The sequence below is a fragment of the Branchiostoma lanceolatum genome, chromosome 14 (assembly GCF_035083965.1).
Source record: "Branchiostoma lanceolatum isolate klBraLanc5 chromosome 14, klBraLanc5.hap2, whole genome shotgun sequence".
NCBI classification, from domain to species: Eukaryota; Metazoa; Chordata; class Leptocardii; order Amphioxiformes; family Branchiostomatidae; genus Branchiostoma; species Branchiostoma lanceolatum.
The window spans coordinates 11,366,197-11,385,114 of NC_089735.1; the positions used below are offsets into that span (position 1 = coordinate 11,366,197).

General features: G+C 40.0%; 2 protein-coding genes across 5 annotated transcripts in view; one reads left to right on the forward strand and one right to left on the reverse strand.

Annotated features, from left to right (window-relative positions):
* Positions 1 to 4,265: 4,265 nt before the first annotated feature.
* On the reverse strand, positions 4,266 to 12,077 carry LOC136448262 (retinol dehydrogenase 13-like). 4 transcript variants are annotated; one of them, XM_066447587.1, is made up of 8 exons: positions 11,957 to 12,077; positions 9,295 to 9,439; positions 8,705 to 8,818; positions 7,825 to 7,950; positions 6,940 to 7,032; positions 6,190 to 6,375; positions 5,608 to 5,717; positions 4,266 to 5,033 (listed from the first exon to the last, which is right to left on the reverse strand). In XM_066447587.1, exons 2-8 carry the CDS (start codon positions 9,431 to 9,433, stop codon positions 4,854 to 4,856), a joined length of 948 nt encoding a protein of 315 aa, XP_066303684.1. In that variant the 5' UTR covers positions 9,434 to 9,439; positions 11,957 to 12,077; the 3' UTR covers positions 4,266 to 4,853. The 4 variants fall into 4 exon arrangements, with proteins under 4 accessions (XP_066303684.1, XP_066303687.1, XP_066303685.1 ...); XM_066447590.1 differs by having other exon boundaries at positions 9,295 to 9,435; positions 11,957 to 12,065; XM_066447588.1 differs by having other exon boundaries at positions 11,914 to 12,064.
* A 197-nt stretch (positions 12,078 to 12,274) lies between these two features.
* Positions 12,275 to 18,918, forward strand: part of LOC136448261 (tetratricopeptide repeat protein 12-like) — a 28,492-nt gene continuing 21,848 nt past the window's right edge. The window contains exons 1-9 of the mRNA XM_066447586.1: positions 12,275 to 12,384; positions 13,880 to 14,052; positions 14,848 to 14,878; positions 15,654 to 15,853; positions 16,256 to 16,315; positions 16,959 to 17,030; positions 17,546 to 17,606; positions 17,933 to 18,133; positions 18,572 to 18,644. Coding sequence (XP_066303683.1) covers positions 12,321 to 12,384; positions 13,880 to 14,052; positions 14,848 to 14,878; positions 15,654 to 15,853; positions 16,256 to 16,315; positions 16,959 to 17,030; positions 17,546 to 17,606; positions 17,933 to 18,133; positions 18,572 to 18,644 — 935 coding nt within the window. The 5' untranslated portion in view covers positions 12,275 to 12,320. The remainder of the gene's footprint in view (positions 12,385 to 13,879; positions 14,053 to 14,847; positions 14,879 to 15,653; positions 15,854 to 16,255; positions 16,316 to 16,958; positions 17,031 to 17,545; positions 17,607 to 17,932; positions 18,134 to 18,571; positions 18,645 to 18,918) is intronic.

Below are 18,918 nucleotides of genomic sequence, written 5' to 3' on the forward strand. Positions count from 1 at the left end.
TGTGCTGACACCATAATATTTCAACTTGAAACTACCGTCCGCCACACGCACAATGACGGTGCTGTCGGACAGGGGTGAACATTAATTCGGGAGAGAAGATTCGTCTTGAATATCTTACCACTAATTACATGTTATACAGCAGCTATTCGTTCCATCCTTGGCTTGAGGAGAGTGCTATGGATATAGCCGTGTCCAAGTAAAAAAAAAAAATACACGAAAAAACGGCCGTACCGCACACATCAGGCCTCCGGGAACAACCCGTGTGTTGAGTCGGTAGAACGTTACTCAAAGTCGATCCCCACCGTCATGGGAATTTGTACATTATTCATCGGGGCGTTAGCTGGATGCCGTAGAAATGGTAATACTACTATGTCCATGTGTTTCTGCTTGTGCTAAGAGCAAACTTTGAGGAAAATATCGCCATCAGTCCACTATCACACACAACATCTGGACAAAAAAGTGTTCCTCGCAAACGTTTGTCGTCTGCCGAATAGCAGGATTCTGGGTAACGAATATGGCGGCGGGAAAATTCACCGTAGTGCCGTAGCCATTGGTTGTAGCAACAAAGAGGCGTTTTGATGATTAATCACACTTAGAGTCTAGTAAATTAAAACTGTTGTAGGTTAGCAAAAGAGATTCTAATAAGTTGTATTGTAAATAATTGTGTTGAGCAGGAAGCGGATGTGACATTTGTCTTATAAACCAGCGTACAACTATGTGTAGTATAGCTCTCCCACGAAGCCCTCAGACTGTGACAATAAGGGACGGAGAGTTTTTGACGTAGCCAACTTCTAATGCATGGTTATCGAAGCTTTTCAGACAGTGTTCTGAATACGTTAGTCTGTCAAGTTTGCATTTCTAGCGGTATTACTGATGTTGCATCTAGCACATATCCCTAAATACCCCTTTTTCGAAAAATCCCGAATTTAAGTACCCCGCGATTTTATGTTACCCAACGTTACACACGTTTTCATTATGCGTGCGAGCTCGTGTGCGAAGTTTTGGGCGGCGCTCACACGCGTGTGGCGGGCCTTTCAACTGTTCAAGACACGCCCATTGCCCGGCCTGCGGCCTTACTTATACATATTGTATGGACGTTCGAAACTTAAGCCAGATTTATAATCAGAAAATCAAAACAGATAACGAAAGTGAACTAAGAAAATGGAAAGAAGACTCAGTTCTGTGGCACTTATTGACAAATTCTGTACGTTAACCTATGAACCATATTAAACATCTACGGAACGTCCAAATTTCATTAGATAAGTGAGAGGCATTCTTCCGTTACATCTGCCCATTTCCCATGTACTCCAGCAAACATGTTGGCAGACCAGAAAAGGTCCGTTCTAAGTTAAGAACATTGTTCCGACCCATTGCACCGTTAAGATTTCATGTTTAAACGTTTTTAAAACGAGTTGCTCCGGACATAAAGACGAACTGAGAAATGTTTGTTTTTTGTCACAAGGAATGCGAGCAGGTACATATATACAGCATATCAATTTTCATGATAGTCAGGATTCAATATTTACAAGCATACTAAAAAGAATATGGAAACAATTATCAGATTTGTCTCTGCAAAATGGAACATATATAAGAAGAAAAGATATATCTATCTTACAAAACTTACGGTAAGAATTGATTATTTTAACTGTATATAGACAGGAATGCTAATAGTTTTTCGGTTGCTATTAATAAATAGTAATTTAATCACTGAAATAAACGATCTTCTCTTGTCGTGCGAAGGACAGAACCAACTTACTCCATAGAACAGAACAAGCGCCACCTGTCACCGGAAGCATGTCTGATTTGAATGTTTGCCCAATATCTTTACAAAAGTAAGGAACCCGTTTGGTCGGACACGTACTCATCGGTAGCACCTACACGCGTGAGGAGGACGACAACATGAAGCTTGCTTTAATCACAATTCTGGCTGGTATTTTCTTGCTGGCTCAAGCAAATGGTTTGTCCAAGTTGTTATTCTGTCTATGATCTATACGTGATGTAGCCGGAGGTTACAAGAGAAAGGCTGAATGTCGGTAAAATTGCATGTATGTCTTAAATTTGTGATGAGAGAACATATGTGCAAGGAATTTTCAATCGTGTATTCTGGTATTTGCATTGAACCTGGGCATATGATATTTGAAGTTTATGCAAGTTGAACTGTTTTTTGGCGCATAAATACATCATGATCAGCAGTATAATGTGAGAAAGGTATCAAAGGTATCAAGTCAAATTAAAAATAAATTTCAACATAGCTCAAACTTCTTTGCTACAATAATGCAAACTTCAAATCATTACGTCAGATAGTGATGGACAATTGTAATGACATAATGGCTTGATGGATAGTTTTCATTATATTTTGTTATTCTGTCAATGCATATATTCATATATCCATATTGCTGTTGTACGTTTACACAGCTGACTGCCCCAACTGTAAAGTTGGCATGTGCCTAGAGGGAGTATATGGCTGCCTTCAATGCGAGACCGGATACTACACTTTCCACCAAGACGGGTAAGGGAAAATCTCACTAACATATTTGTATGAAACACAACTTACACTTTATATCAATTCTGGCAGTTTTCCCTGAACGGCAGCCACTAACGTCTGCACTCATATATTTATAGAAATCTGGTCTATACTTAGTTGAATCATCTTTGTAACTCAATTTTGAAGTGAGGCAAGATGATATAACAATTGATCGCTATAAATAGCTTGAAGACGAATGAAAATAGTTTTAAAACAATAACTACTAGTGGTTAGGATAGATTCATTCTCTGATACTAGAATTTTGAGGCTTGTAAAAATGTGAGCTTGCGCCTTTGAATATGGTCGCAAAATATGCCTGAAGTTTAACATTAGTATTAAAAACACATACCTATTTGTATCTACATGTATGGGCACTGCATTTTAAGGCGCAGATTTTAACCCACTTTTACTGCTTGATGTTAAAAGGGTGTTCGTGTGCTTGGCCACCTGTCCAGCCGGGTACAGAGAGGACGACACCGTTGACCCCTACACAAATGAGGTCATCGGTCATTGCCAGCGTAAGTCACGTTACATCTTTCTAACGTATAATCAAGCCCCCTTCACACTTGTATGTAACCGTTATATACAAGTCCGCAAGAGTTGAGTAATAACATGATTTTGGTTTGGGTTACGTTTGCAGCCGAAGAAGTCATTTCTTAGGTTCGATAACTAGGCTGCACAATGGTGGGTCAAAGTAGAAAACAACCTCTTCCCAGCAAACTTTACTAAAACTCCAAAAAGTGTGATAGAGCCTTTACCATTGTCGGTTACTGTTTGTTGCTACAAATCCCCAAGCAGATGTATGGTTCTGGCTCATTTTAGGTCTGTTTTTTGGGCGTTTAGTACTTTTTCTAGTATTTCACTTTTTAGAGGTTCGCCTCCTCCTATAAAAAAGTGCAGCACCAAATGTTTCAAAAACAGGAATAAAACACTGAGAATGATCCGGAGTCGCACATCTGCTTGGAAATTACATTATTCAGATACCATTCACACCACAATTCTTCCTGGATTCCATATTACATTCAAAGAACTCAATATACAACCATATTGATTCACCATATGGGATAAACTTATATATAATAATGGTTTATTGGTCAGAAATTACCCGTGCAATGGCAGCCAGTGCTGAATTGCTGCAGGGTTTACAATCACATAATACACAACAGATACATATTTGCTCCACACCTGCACTTTGTGAAACTGTGGCAAGGGTCTGGGCGGCTGCCATTCAGCGCCAGCAGGTGACCTCAATACGACCTTCCCGAACCGAAGTCGGGTACCCATTCACACCTGGGTGTAGTGAGGACAGTCGTTTAAAGTGCCTTTCCCAAGGGCACAACATCGGGGCATAGCGGTGGTTTCGAACCCGGGACCTCTCGGTTCAGGGCGAAACACCCTACCGATTGCGCCACACGATGCCATTAAATATATAACTTCAGTCTGTTAAAGTCATATTCTGTTCTTTCTCACCCTCTTATATTTACATGCATGTACTTATGGGGTGATGGTTTATATTTCGAGGGTTGGAGAGATAATATTGTAGTTTAATTGTTATATCTGAATGTGTAAACAGACCTCAGCTGACTTTGGTTCTTTCCTCAGTTTGCTATGACCACCACGTGGAGGCTGGGTTGTGCAACTGATCCATGCAGTCACAACTGGCAGAAGAACATGTCGGAGGAATGTTTCCGCTATGTGAAAGGTGCACAACAAACAAAGCAATGAAATAAAGCAGTCTTCATTGAAAGAGTGACTTCTTCATCTTTATTTTCACTTTTAGTTCATGCAGTTTCTCTTGAATCTATCAATTATATTGTTATAGTATATATATCCTAATGTAGAGATTGATATATGCAAATTGTGGTATAAAGTTGAATGTAGTGGATTTTAAATTATTTCCCAAATTGAATGTTCAATGTAGGTATGTAAAAATTGTATGTATCTTACTCACTGACGAAAGCTAGCGGATGCTGTCTGAAACGTCTGACTGTTTCGAAATTTTATCCAGTTGCTTGAGTAACTATTTTGGGCGTATCTTACTCGTAAACCATTGTAATTTATATTTCATAATACATGACTGTAGAACAAAATTTAGGTCACAACATGTCTACAAACGTGTCTAGAGCAGTACTCTCTTTATCAAAATGGTGTTCTAAGAGGTAGTTACTTCTTGAGTTCCATTGACAATCAGCTTACGATTGTTGTTTTACAAAATAGACAATTAAAATAAGGTTCAACAACTGACAAGTTATAGAGGGGCCTTAACCTTTGACCGAGCACATGCCCACTTGGACCTGTATGTGAACTAGCTTATTGGTCCCTTTCTCCTTTAAGAAGTTAACCCGGTGAGCCTCTCGCTGACTTCCCAGAGCTTCTTGGCTGCTCCGTCGTCCATGCCGGGTTTGTAAGGATCTTGGATGCGACAGTCGCAGACGTACTGGCCAGAGACTTCAGCCATTTCTTTCGACACGGCACAGTAAATAGAACACTGTGCTCCTTGGTATGGAGTCTGGGGGACAAACATTAACATTTAGGAATAGCTAGTTACCATAGTTAGTGTCCTGCTAAGAGCAATGGAGGACAGGGAGGACTGGAGGAGGAGGGTGTTGTCCATCCGTGACACTCTCACGACAAGATGATGTTAGTGTCTTTCCCACACAGTTGTGCAAACATTACAGCAGGGGGCTAGTCCGCTGTTAGCTCTCTGTGTTCAAGTCCTACTCTTTCTCAAAAGTGCTGGGTACTATACACAGAGAAAGCAACATGTACCATTTTTCAAAGTCTTTAGTCGGGGATCAAAAGTGCAACTTACTGCATACAAGGCGAGCACTCTACAATGGTAAGATCAGAGAACAGCAAGTTACAAATTGGCTCCACTTCTGAGGTATTGCCAAGAAAGTTCAATGTAAGGTTATATGAATAAATGACTGAAGGACAAAGTCCCTCACATTTTGTTTATAGCTCAGTATGTATCATATGTGTTTCACTTCTAAAGGATCAAGCAAAGATACAAGTGTCCCATACATTAGGATCGCAACTTGTAACTATGATTTCTGAAAATGAGGTATACATTGATTACTAACCTTTAAAAATGGTTGAAGGATCCTCTCAAATAGAACTTTAACATACCAGGGGGTAGTGCGAAATAGTTCAGACCGGACGGTGCCAGGATGCAAAGCATTCACCGTTACCCCTACATGAATACGTATCACACAAGGTCATCATATACAAAAAAAATCATACTATCACATTTAAAAGATATTCATATTTGAACCCGCAAGAGATCATTGGAGATGATTGAAAGACCATTGAGAGATCAATGGAGATCATTGAAAAATTTTGAAGATCATCGCATGAAAGACCTTTAGGTTGGAGATCTTTGCAATTGGAAGATCGTTGGCTAAGACATTGGAAACTACTGAAAGATCATTAAATAGTAATTGAAACATCATCAAGATATTTTTGGAAGACCTTGGAAATCATTGATCGATGAGCACTGAAAACCTTTAGGATATCAGTAAAATACACATAATTTATACAATATACTCCAGAATTATGTTGATCTTTCAACTCAGATCTATACACACAGTGCAAGAATGAAGGTGAAAACTGAACATTTAACACAACAACACTAAGTCTTGCTTCTGTGTAGCGTCCGAACACACCTGTTCCTGCCAGCCTCTTGTTAAGTTCACTGGTGAACAGGATGTTCATTAGCTTGCTGTCGCAGTAGGCCCTACCCTCGTTGTACCACTTCTCTGCACAGAGGTTGTCAAAGTCAACCCTTCCCCACAGATGGGCCATGGACGAAACGTTGACGATGCGACTGGGAGACGACTTCTTCAAAAGATCTGAGAGAAGAACACTTTTTTTTCACATATCACTTTAAACTGAGTAAAAAGACTTGTTGTACACAACAACGTGATTTATTCAACCGCATTTTGGTGACCATCTGTCATCTTCCTCAGGGCTATTCTGACTGGTTCACATTGCGCTGCAGCTGCTTATGCGTTCCAAAGAATCTTTATTCAGTGACTTACCAACTAGTGATGAAACTATTCACGAATCACTTAGCACAAAGAGTTCAACAAGGTTTGGTGTTGCGGACAAGGTTTGGTGTTGCGGACAAGGTTTGGTGTTGCGGACAAGGTTTGGTGTTACGGACAAAGTTTGGTGTAATGGTACTAGTAGCATGCATGGACATCCGTTTCCCCGTCAATTTGGTTGATTTTCCCGGGGGTATGTTTATTAGATTTTGAAGATTTGTCCGGGGAGTATGTTTATTCTGGGGGGTACGTTTATTTGGGAAATGAGAGTAGTATATTTGTAATGATTCTACATTGAATGGTCAAACACCCTGAGCTGACTACGAGAGTGTGTCACAAAAGAAAAATGTAATGATTTCCTTATATTACCCAGTAGAAGATTGGTGAGAAGAAAATGACTGAAATGGTTGGTGGCAAATGTGAGTTCCAGTCCATCTTCTGTCAGAGTCTTCTTGGATGGACCTGTGCAGGAGCAATGAAGCAATGAGAACATTAACATTACTACCTATCATCCTTTCTTTTACACAAGCAATAAGACTATGTAACATTAACGTTATTCATATAATCATAGCATTATCACTTAAAGTACTGATCTCAAGAAACATGAGCCAAAGATCATGCACACAAAATTTTTAAAACAATTTCCAGGAACACTTTCCATGAATGCTAGTTGAAATCATTATAACAATGCTAAAAAAACATGACCCATAGTTTATAATTTAACAATCACTTATACATTCTGTTGTGTTCTGTCGGGTGGCTTGTGGAATGGACAGAGCAAGCAGCACCAAAAAGTCACCAGGATGAGTTTTAAACTACTTTCTAATGCTCTACTGATAGAAAATAATTGAAATGTATATACGTAGGGGAGTTGGAGAGACCACTTCGCACCAGTTGTGTGTCATTTCCCGTGGTGGAACACGTCGCCAATGAGAAACACAAGATAGACAGTGGGACAGTGTGATAGTGCTAGATCAGGACTCCGACTGGTTTTCAAGGGGTGTTAGGGAGGCAATCCAAATCCGCAGACAACGCAGTACCTTAAACCGGGACAGGGGGCGTCACTATCTCAAGCCTATGTATATAACTGTCTCTTATCACGTGATGATCAATATCAAGTCACGTGACAAGAGAAGAGATCTGACTGTATTAGGGTTGAAGAAGAGACAGAGTACTAGTGTTCGTCTCGAAAGCTTCCCAGAGCAAACTATATATGTTGTGTGTAAGGTTTACATATTTGTCAAAACTGTATACCTGCTATGCCGGCATTGTTGATCAGTACGTCAAGTTGAGGTTCTCCATTGCAGATTTCCTCGGCAAAAGTCCTGACAGATGCCAGCTTACTCATGTTAACCTCCTTCACAATCACATCAGTGTTTCCTGCAGGTTGACAAAGTTCATTCTTTGTACACAACGAGAGAGTTGATAACTTACGTCAACATTTTGGTGACCACCTGTCACCTTCCTCAGGGCAATACTGACTGGTTCTACTTAGCACTGCAGCTAGGTGTCACTGCTACAGTGTGAAGAATGCAGTCCCAAACATGACTGAGTTGTTATCCCCTTCCTCACACATTGAGTTTATTACTCGCCTTTAAGGTTTAATCCAGCAACTCCAGTCATGCACTGCACAATGATGAGGGAGGGATACAAACTTGCTCACCTTTAGCATTCTTCTGATAAAAGTATTCAGAGGAGTGTTTCCTGCGGAAAATGGGGGACTTATCTGCATACAATGTTACCGTATACTGTTATACATTTAATGATACCTTTGCTGGAATACACAAAGCTTGATCAATATCAATAAAGACAAAACTTACGATCTGACTCAAATGTAAAACTGGGCTTTGCTTGAGCTTTTGTAGAGTCCATTCAATTTGTTAATTTGAAAATAGTTTAGAATCCCCCATTTGGAATCTCACTTTTTAATTATATAATCCATGTTTGCAAACTACAGTAGTTTGCTTGATGCTGCTTGTAACTTATCCTTCCCTCATCTTGCCCATAACTGTCACTTGATGTATGCTGTACCTAAATTTTTTGATTGCGTGCACCAGTGCACCTATTTCCAAAAATGAATTTTGAGCCCTCCAGTATCCCTTGGTACAACATGTAAGTTAAATTATTAGGTTACCTGTGACTTTGATGATGTCATCTCTGGCTGCTTCAGCCTTGTTCTTGTTACGACACGCCAGGATAACCCGGGCATGGTGGCGAGCAAGTTCAAGGGCGGTGGCCTTACCAATACCTGAGGGTGAAAGAAATAATGACTGTCAGACACTTTTGATGGCAACAACTTTGGATGTACAGAATTGTTAATGCATTTAAATTAACACTGTTTTTATTTCGCGGTAGGGAGAAAATTGAGTGTTTGCGGTGGTTTTAAGTTCTCATTTGAAACGATAGTAGCGCTACAGTCGTGGGGTGGGCAAAAAGTTTTGCGGTGGTTTTAAGTTCGTGCTGAAGAGTTCACCGCGAAAAGGGTGAACATAAAACCACCGCGAACATTTTTGTATTATTTACAGTACAGTATTTCAGTCACATGCAGCTCGTATACTATGTTATAGTTTATAATCACTGATTTTTATGTGAAACCTGTACATTATTATTGCAAAGTCATTATGTGATACACTAGTTGTACAATTACAAACAAACAAAACAATAAAGTGGCTTCAAATACTAGGTAATCTAATCATTGCATTTATCAATGATTGAAAGACTCGCCTGTGTTAGCCCCGGTGATGATCACAGTTTTGCCCCTCATATCTGCTTGGCTCTGACAGTAGCCAAACCGGCCAGTCCACCATTTCTGCAGCACCACAAGTAAGACCACCACCAGCAGCAGAACAACATACCATTCCATTTCTACCTGAAAAAAGGACATTAATATTACATTAGAGATAGGTAAAGTATGTACTAGTAGCCATCCTCAACTAAGGTTGCTTTTTCACGTTAGCTACTATTGATAGTGCAGTACTAGTGTGGCTTTGCAAATTGGCTCATCATCACACCTCCCTACTTGTAGCTCACCATCCAAAATGACGAATGCAATCCCTTAGGGCCTCATCATACATGTACTAGTCAGTCATGTCACAACATGTGGCATCATGTGGCGCAATCGGTAGGGTGTTCAGCCCAGAACCGAGAGGTCCTGGCCGGGTTCAAAACCACTGATCATGATATGCCCTGATGCTGTGCATTTGGGAAAGGCACTTTACATGACTTTCCTCACATCACTTATAATATAGCTGTAATTTACAGTGTAAATGAGTACCTACCTTCGGTTAAGGACGTCCCTCGGATAGGACATTAAATGGAGGTCCCGTGTTTGAGAAAAGCCACACGTAAAAGAACCCACGTAAAAGAGCACGTATAAGAACCCACCTCACTTCTTGAAAAGAGTAGGGGTCTTTCCCTGTGTTAAAGTCTCAAAACCTACAGACAGCAGTTATACGGCCCTTTATAATATATATAAATATGGCCGCAAATGGGGCAATTGTCGTAATTGAGGTCAACTAGGCCTGAGTTAGTGCGGAATTGGCAGCCGCTCCAGACCCTTGCAATCTAGCCCTGCCAATTGTAAACTTCTCGCAATTCAGCCCCCCATTTATAGCTGCGAAGAGAGAATAGTCGGCCCACCCAATAATTATAGTCATCCAAGCCGACCCTGGGATCGAACCAGATTGGAGTTGGACTTTAATACTGTTAATTAATAATATAAGGTTAACAGTATGCCTGAAAGGAAATATGACAAGTTTCGTAGAGGTGCAACAGATTACACAAAAACTAATAGTCTAAGTTAATTGATTATTATAACAAGGAGGTTTTACAGAAGTCTATTTTGGGTCGATTTTCATCCGAAAAGGGATCTAAGAGGGTCTGCATGCCCTTTTTCGTGAAGCGTTAAGAGCGATTTTAATTCACCGTTAATCGTTACCGGCCGCCCTGAATTTACCGTTAAGCGTTATCGGTATATTAATCGTGAAGCGTTACTGGTCGTTCTAATTCCTCGTTAAGCGTTATTTGTCATCCTGAATTCAACGTTAAGCGTTATTGAGTAATTCCTCGTTACGCAGGAAAAAGCATTTCAGTGGGTCAAGATTTCAAAATTTTCTCCAAGGAGCACACGGCTCCGGCGAAAATATGTCGGTAGGGTGCCCCCCACAAAATTTCAAGCTGAAACACTTCTTTTTTTCACTCTACCAGCAAAGTTTTCTCCTCAAAATTCAGGAAATTGAGCGTTTCGCGGTTCAAGATTTAAAAATTTTCCCCGGCTGCATGCCGGGCCTCCGTCGAAAAGAATTGTGAGGAGCGCGTCGACCCCCAAAACTCAAGTTGAAACTCGTCTGTATTTTTTCACAAACAGAGATATCATTAAACTTAACTTACATTACCAGTAATATTTGCCCATCGAAATGCAAGAAATAGCGTTTCTGGGTGTCAAGAATTTTCCCCGGGAGCATGTCGCAGCTCCGGTAGCCTGGATACCAGACCTTTCGCGCGATGCGATGATAAGCCTTTTTGGCCGGGGAAGACCTGGTAGTAGGGATAGAGTTGGCACCCGGGCGCTTTGGCAGCCGAACCCTGATATCTATCGCCCCGCGCGAGAGATAATTAGTGGGCCGTGCGCTGTCTGTGGCGGCGGCGCGAGTTGCTTCCCCGGCCGAAGGATTAGCGCCAGGAGCGCGGTGGTCTGGCACCCAGGCTACAGCTCCGGCGAGGTCTGGAGTGCGTGACGCCCCTCAAAAATCAAGCTGAAACTCTTCTGTATTTTTTTTTTCAAATAGAGATGTCATTAAACTTAGCTTACTCTTCAGCAAAATCCCCCCCTCAGAATGCAGGAAATATCGTTTCAGAGGGTCAAGATGTCAAAATTTTTGTCGCGCCTTCGGCGCTCGTCATCGTGATCATGAAATTTCCTGTCGCCGCCAAATTTCGGGTTCGGAGCAGGCGTGCGAGAATGGCATAGCGTAATAGGGCTAATAGGTCTCTTGCCACAAGATCAGGACGACTAGTGGCATAAAAACGTCGTCTTCAGGGGTATCTCATGTTCTAAAAATGCTGAATTTACCGTTAAGCGTTATCGGCCGGCCTGAATTTACCGTTAAGCGTTATCGGCTGGCCTAAATTTACCGTTAAGCGTTGCCAGGACCCCCCCATACAGACCCTCATCTAAACTAGCCTCCTTCGCAGACTTCAAGAACGGCGGCATATACAGTATATTGGGGAGGGGGGGATGACACACACAAGGGAGTTATGTAGCCGAGGGAGTTGTGTAGCCGAGGGGTGACCGCCGTTGCCGCCGTTCTTCAAGTCTGCGAAGGAGGCTAATCTAAACAATACCTGACAGATTTTGTTTCAATGAGCAGCAAAAGATGAAGCCAACCTGAGCTAAGAAGAAGGTAACGTTACACAGGACACAATAGATATGCAGAGGCCACTTTCTTGTACTTTCTTCCACCTTGGTTCATAGACACCTCACCATCTCACTGGGTCAAAGTAGTCTTTGACAGGTCACAACCAATCGAACTGTGGGGGTGTTTACTGACGTACTAATTACCCTATTATTCATGCTTATCTATCTTTACCTTTTAATAAATAGCAATAAAAAAAATTGTATGCTACTTAGTAATTTTTCTGTTGAATGTACTGATTAAAAGATAGGGTTTGTTGGTAGTAGATATTACTACATCCCTAAAATCCAAGTGGTTAAGCCTATGCTGTGGTTGCCATGACGTTACGCCCTAAAAATGGCGGACAAAAACACTTCGAAAGAAGAACTGGACAAGTTTCTTCAAAATGTGGACGATATCCGTAAGTTTTATACCTTCTAAGAATGTAGTTTGTAAGAGTACATGACGGAGCTCTGTTTTTATGATAATTAATTCGCGCACACAGACGTTGGATTGACGTTTCAAACTTCTTTTGTGATGCAATGTTGTATATTTGGGGGAGGGGGGCACCGTCGCTTGCGGAAGTTTCTAGACGTTTCACGGCCATGCAAGACGCTTCGACGTCATTTAAGGCAACCAAGGCAATATATCAGGGACCTAAGAATGAAAATTCAAACAAAAAATGCTGAAATCTTTATTGTTGTGACATTTGCTAAACAGTCCTACCTGACCGAAAATTCTACTCTACTCTACTCTGTCTAGTGTCTAGCATACTGTAAATGCATTTAAGTTTGCGTGGTTTTTATTTCGCCCTAAGGCGAAATGGAGTGTTCGCGGTGGTTTTAAGTTTGCGGCAGTGCTATATAATCACATACTGCTACAGTATTGGACAAAAATGTTTGCGGGTGAAACGAAAACCGGGAACATAAAACCACCGCGAACATTTCTGCATTTACAGTATTTGTGTAATAACTTCATACTTTGAGCATTCTAAAACCGTGCAAAAACATGCCATACGATGATCCCCTTAGTTTCACGAGCCTACAAAAACCCTGGCGACCATTTTCAGTGAGTTCTCACATTACAACAAAGTCATAATTTTGCATCATGGACGTCGTCACGTCGCTATAAATGTTGTGGTAGTGTTGTTTGAACTGATCATGTATAGAAATGACTGAATAAATTGACTTTCAAAAGCCGATTTTGCCTTTGAGATAGGACGCATGTACAGTAACACTACTTTCATCCTAGGCCTAATTCAGAACCCTGACAAGATCTATTTACATATTTGGCTTTGATTGTATCTACCAACTGCACACTTGATCATGACGGTGAATCGTCGAAGGTGATTAACGCCTTGGCCCGACAGAGTGTCTTTGCGAAAATTAATGTTATAATATGTAGAATCATGTCCCTATACCCTTGCGGTGCTTGGTTGAAAATGAGCAGAACTCATTCCCCAACTCCATTCACCACATATAAAAATTCTACATCATAGCCTTTTCCGTAAGCCCGGGGTAACTGAATACACAAGTCGTGATAATCATTGCGCTTTTAACATGAAAGCATCATCATGCATATGTTCATTATGTTCTCTTCTGTTACGAGGTTCCACGTCACTCTCATACTTACATAACTGTAACATATTCGATACTGTTCATGCTTACATCCACTCTACAGGCAGATTCACTTAATGATAAATAACAACTTGTAATGTCTATTGTTATTTTCCTTTTATCCATTTTGTATTTATGCATGTCATTATGTCTCTTTGTTGTATGTGTTGAGTAGAAGGCTTCAGATAAGCAATCGCTTCCTGCCTAAAACTCAGTAAACATATGCGAATAGAATAAAATAAAGCATCATCTTTCACCTCAAATTAGCTGTTGATTGCTTTTTACCTTTCTTATTCCCAGAGTCCATCATCAAGGGAATGGCATCTGGGGATGCGGAGGCCCAGCAGAAAGCTTGTAAAGCTGCAGATGAGAAACTGGGGAAGATTAGGAGAACGCCTGTGGACAACACTGGAGTTAACAAAACTGTCATCAATCAGAGGGCCTTCGACGAGCTGGCCAGGGGACAGCAACAGGTAGTGCACATCTGGAAATAGTCAAAGTATTTTTTTTGTTTCCACTGACTGAATAATTTCATGAGGTTGGAGAATCACTGGATAACTAGGTTCTTTATTCACAACCAATGTATGTCAAGTACGTACAATGCCTAGAGTCCTCAACTTAATGAGGTTAAGCATGTAATAACAAAGAAGAAAATAAAGAAGAAGAAGAAGACCAGGACATACAATCACAGCTGTCATGACGTTTCGGTGACTGTCTATCACCTTCCTCAGGGCAATACTGGCTGCTACATGTACACTCACTGCAGACTAGGTTTTATTTTTGATAATGATTATTCTTGTATAAATGGCAATACTTTACGTTTGGACCACATTTATTACAGTACTTTATGTTTGGGACCTACTCGTAGCCTGCAGTGTAGAAGAGTACCAGTCAGTATTTGTCACCAAAACGTTGGGTGGGTGTGTAAACTGTAAATGCAGAAATGTTCGCTGTGGTTTTACATTTGTAGCTTTCTGCCCACCTATGACTGTAGTGCTACTATGTTTCAAACGTGAACTTAAAACCACAGAGAACACTCCATTTTCTCCCTACCTCGAAATAAAAACTATGCAAACTTAAGAAAAAAGTTAAATGCATTTACAGTATCTTCCACTTTCCACTGGCTTTTTATTTATCAGACCCGTGAACTTATGTTAGCATTTATCATTTAGTTGATAGAATTCTAAAATTATTTGATTCTAAGATTGTATTGAATTGTGATATTGATATGGTTGTTTTTAGTTGATGTTTTTATTCCTTTATTTCAGGGACCTCAAGCTGCTGGAGAAATGGGCCAAGGTATTATCAATGATGTATTATTGGTTATCAATTATTCAGTCAGCAGAATATTATCTATGAATAAAAAATCAATTTATATTTATCAATAGATACATGTAGGTAATGAAACTGGAATTTAGAATATTTGTTACATAAAAGATATATACAAATGTAGCTAAGATTAATGAAATACTTGATTTTGAATGCTGATGAAAGAAGTACAAAATACATGTAATACTCATAATGATAAACAGGAATGTGTGGTATATATGATTGTGAAACCTGCTGGGAGTACATGTATGTGTACACATGAAATTGGACTACGTTACAGGCATAAAAGATGATGAATTAGACACACCCTAGAAACCCTACTTGAAGATCTGCCATGTGTGATACTTGGAAGTCATTTATTTTTGTGAGGACTTAATTTTGGGCTAGGAGGGGAAATAATTTTTTTTTGCTGTATTTTAAGTTCACTGTTGAAACAATTCTGTTGTGAAGTAGAAATGCATTGGAAATGCATACTTGCTGTGTCATGAATTCGTCACCGCAAATAAAACCATTGTAAACATTTAAAGATCTACAATGTGTTACTGACGGGAGAACTGGCGCATCCCCATCTTGTATGACAGCCAACGAAAGGGTATGTCACCCCGTAAAAAGGGTGGTATAACCCCGTCTTAGCGAAAGCTCGTCGACTGATGATGATGATGATGATGATGATGATGATGATGATGATGATGATGATGATGATGATGATGATGATGATGATGATGATGATTGTGTTGACCTACAGAAGCCTTCATGGACTTCATTGAGAAGGATGCAGCTGAGAGAGCAGCGAGGAAGAAGGAACAGAAGGACGAGGCCACGGCACTTAAGGAGGAGGGCAACAAGGCCTTCAAGGCTGGAGACTTCCAGACTGCCGTGGCCTTCTACACTCAAGGCTTGGAGAAACTGAAAGACTTCAAGGAACTGTGGACTAACAGGGCTCAGGTACTTTTACTTTTAGTCTAGATCTTCAGCACTTTATACCACTGTTAAAGATCTGTACTAGCGGCAAAAATTTCCCTTTCTGTCTGTTGAAGAATCATTAATCTATGAAGCTTACAGGCCACATGTTGTCTTTTCACATCTCTAGTTGGATCTTTGAATCATGTATGCGTTTAAGACAGAAAAAATGTTGATGTATGGTGCATAAGAGTTGTTGTTAGTGTTCAGATTTTTACTAAGTACGGTAGGGGCCTCTTCATTAGAACGCTTCAAAATGCAGTTAGAGTTAGTATGAGTATCTAGTTTTGATGCGACAAGTCGTTTAATATTGGTTGACAAACTCAGATGAATTAGATTTAGCGGGTTGTTGAAATGATTTTTCTTCATTGCCCTGTTGTGTAATAGGCATTCATCAAACTAGGACAATACGATGAAGCTCTCTCAGACTGTGACTGGGCAATGAGGGTGAGTATTGTAATATTGATGATTGTTAGGTACTAAGTAAGGTAAAAAAGGTAAAGCAGTCATCCTCAATTGAGGTGAAGCATGATGCTTTTTCAAGTAGCTATAGTGGTAGTGCAATGCGGCTTCGCCACGGCTCGCGTTTTTGACCAAGCACACCGGGTCACCCCTACTCTTTTTGATAAGTGTATTGGGTTCTTTTACGTGCAGAGGTTTGATGCTTGAGGCTTATGCCCAAAGCTCCCTCATACACGAGGCCTCCGGCTTTACGTCACCATCCGAAATGATGAATGCAATCCCTTACAACATGTCCGAGCTGGAGATAACCCTAGGATCGAACTCAGGCCCCAGGATCCACGGAATTTGATCCAGATGGCGAAGCGGCAGGGTTGCTTACTGCTTGTGCCATGGGGACATGCCTACTATTTGAACATAGCTTTATGTTATGTGGAAGTAATTTTTTTGTGTGCAAGCTCTTTTCTTTCTCATCTGCACCTGTGCACATTTATGAAATAATGTACATGTAAATGGACCCCTGTTTATGATCCAGGAACTTACATGTATGTGTCAAGAATGTCAGATATGCATGGCAGTTTCATTCAATTTGGCAAAATAATAACTCATATTCTTTATTGTCAATATGTAGTGTGATGACAAGTATGTGAAGGCTTACATACACAAAGGCAGGGCGCTGGTAGCCAAGAAAGAGTATGACAAGGTAGGATACATCCATGAATTGTATTATCACAGGATGTTGAAGGTTTCTTGTACATACAAACTATCAAGTTCTTAGTAATACATTTTTTACAGCAGTTACTACATACCTGGCAGTGCCAAAATTTTGTTACTCCTTCTGCTATATGCTACCTTGCTCAGGTTATAAATAATATAATGGCTGGCATAATGATGATATCAATATCTGGCAAAGATCTTAGGATTTTTGGGAAAAGATCTGACAGGTCAACTTCAGTGTAAAGTTATTTTCTAAATTTTGAAAGACAGATGCTCTCAACTCATTACTGAATGTATGGCAAAGTTACATCAAGGAGGTTTTATCCTTGGTAACATTCTATGATTGCCATTTACATAAAAAGATCTGTGGCTGGATACCGGTATGTATTCATAGGCTCAAGGTTTCAAGGGACTGTTTTTACAAATCTAAAGTCAGTTAACTAATTATCTATATGCCATATTTTCATAATGTTACATATTATTTTGCACTTCTTCATCCAGGCATTGGCAACTTACCAAGAGGCACTGAAGGTAGATCCAAAGCAAGAAAAAACTGTCAATGGTGAGTATAAAATGGTGTACATTGTATTTAGTGATGAGAAATATCTTTTTAAAATCCAGACCTGCCATCATAATCATAGACTACAAGATGAGTGAAGTAAAGCAGTCTTTTGAAATACATGTACACAATTTTGTGAAATTGAATTGTATTATTAGCTGTAGTGTATACCACTACACTTATTTTGCATCTTAATATTCTTAAAAGATATGTACCTATAATCAATCTAATAAATAACTAAAGTGATAAATCACAGATGTCACAGAAACAAAATTTAACTTCAGTGGACAAGGAATTAATGATTATGACAACAAGTCTTTTCTTCCCAGCTTACATCAGAGACTTGAAGACAGCTAAAGCAGTTGAGGAGGAAGAGGAGAAGGCTAAGGAACGGATTGAGAGTGGAGACCAGGAGGCAGAGGGCGTGGTGGAGCTTTTAAAGAGAATCAGACAGCCAAACAAGCCGGTGATTTTCTACACCGGAGGACTGAAACTGCTGACGATGTTCCTTAAAGACTGCACTGAAGACAGTGAGCACATAAAGTTTTCTTGATTGGACCTTTGTTTATTCACGAAAAGCCCAAATTGGCTTGCAGGCCGCTTTTTGTTGAGATCATGGTCAGACAAAATATAACAAAGGTGCAGATTACATAAATCCATAAACATAAAGTGTAATTATAGAGTTGCTTTAGTAACTACTTTTAGCGTATCTTATTACCTGGATGTCTAAATTTCATCAACGTATAGTAAGAGTGGAATACTAAACATAAAACAGTGAAAGTTGGCATTCGAATTTGCTTATTCCTGTAAATGTAATAGCTATTATCTTTAACGGATATAGGATCAAGCATGAACTCATGAGGATTGTACCTAGGCTTATTGTATTTCAATGAAACTGTGCTTGATGTAGTCTAATGCACATGGTTTGTGTGATTTTGTGTTGATTGTGCACATCATTTCTTCCACAGAACACACTGCCCAGACTCTGTTCCGCACATGCAGAGGATTCGAGTTGATTTCTGATGTTGCAGTCATATCAAGGTATGTAAGTTATATCAGTGTCAGATTGTAGTACTCCTATAGGCAATACTTGAAATTTGACCACTGTGATGTAAGCTTTCATGGCTCCTGTAACTGTTTCAGAAATACTTTTTATGGAGGAAATATTTCAGGAAAGGCTTTACTACTACCCATGATTCAGTGGGGAAATTATTCAGACTTTTTCAACTAATAAACTGTAAAATTAATAGCAGAATTTGATTTAGTACACTGTTTTGAGTTGGTTAACAGTATTGTATTGTACTCCAATAAGAGT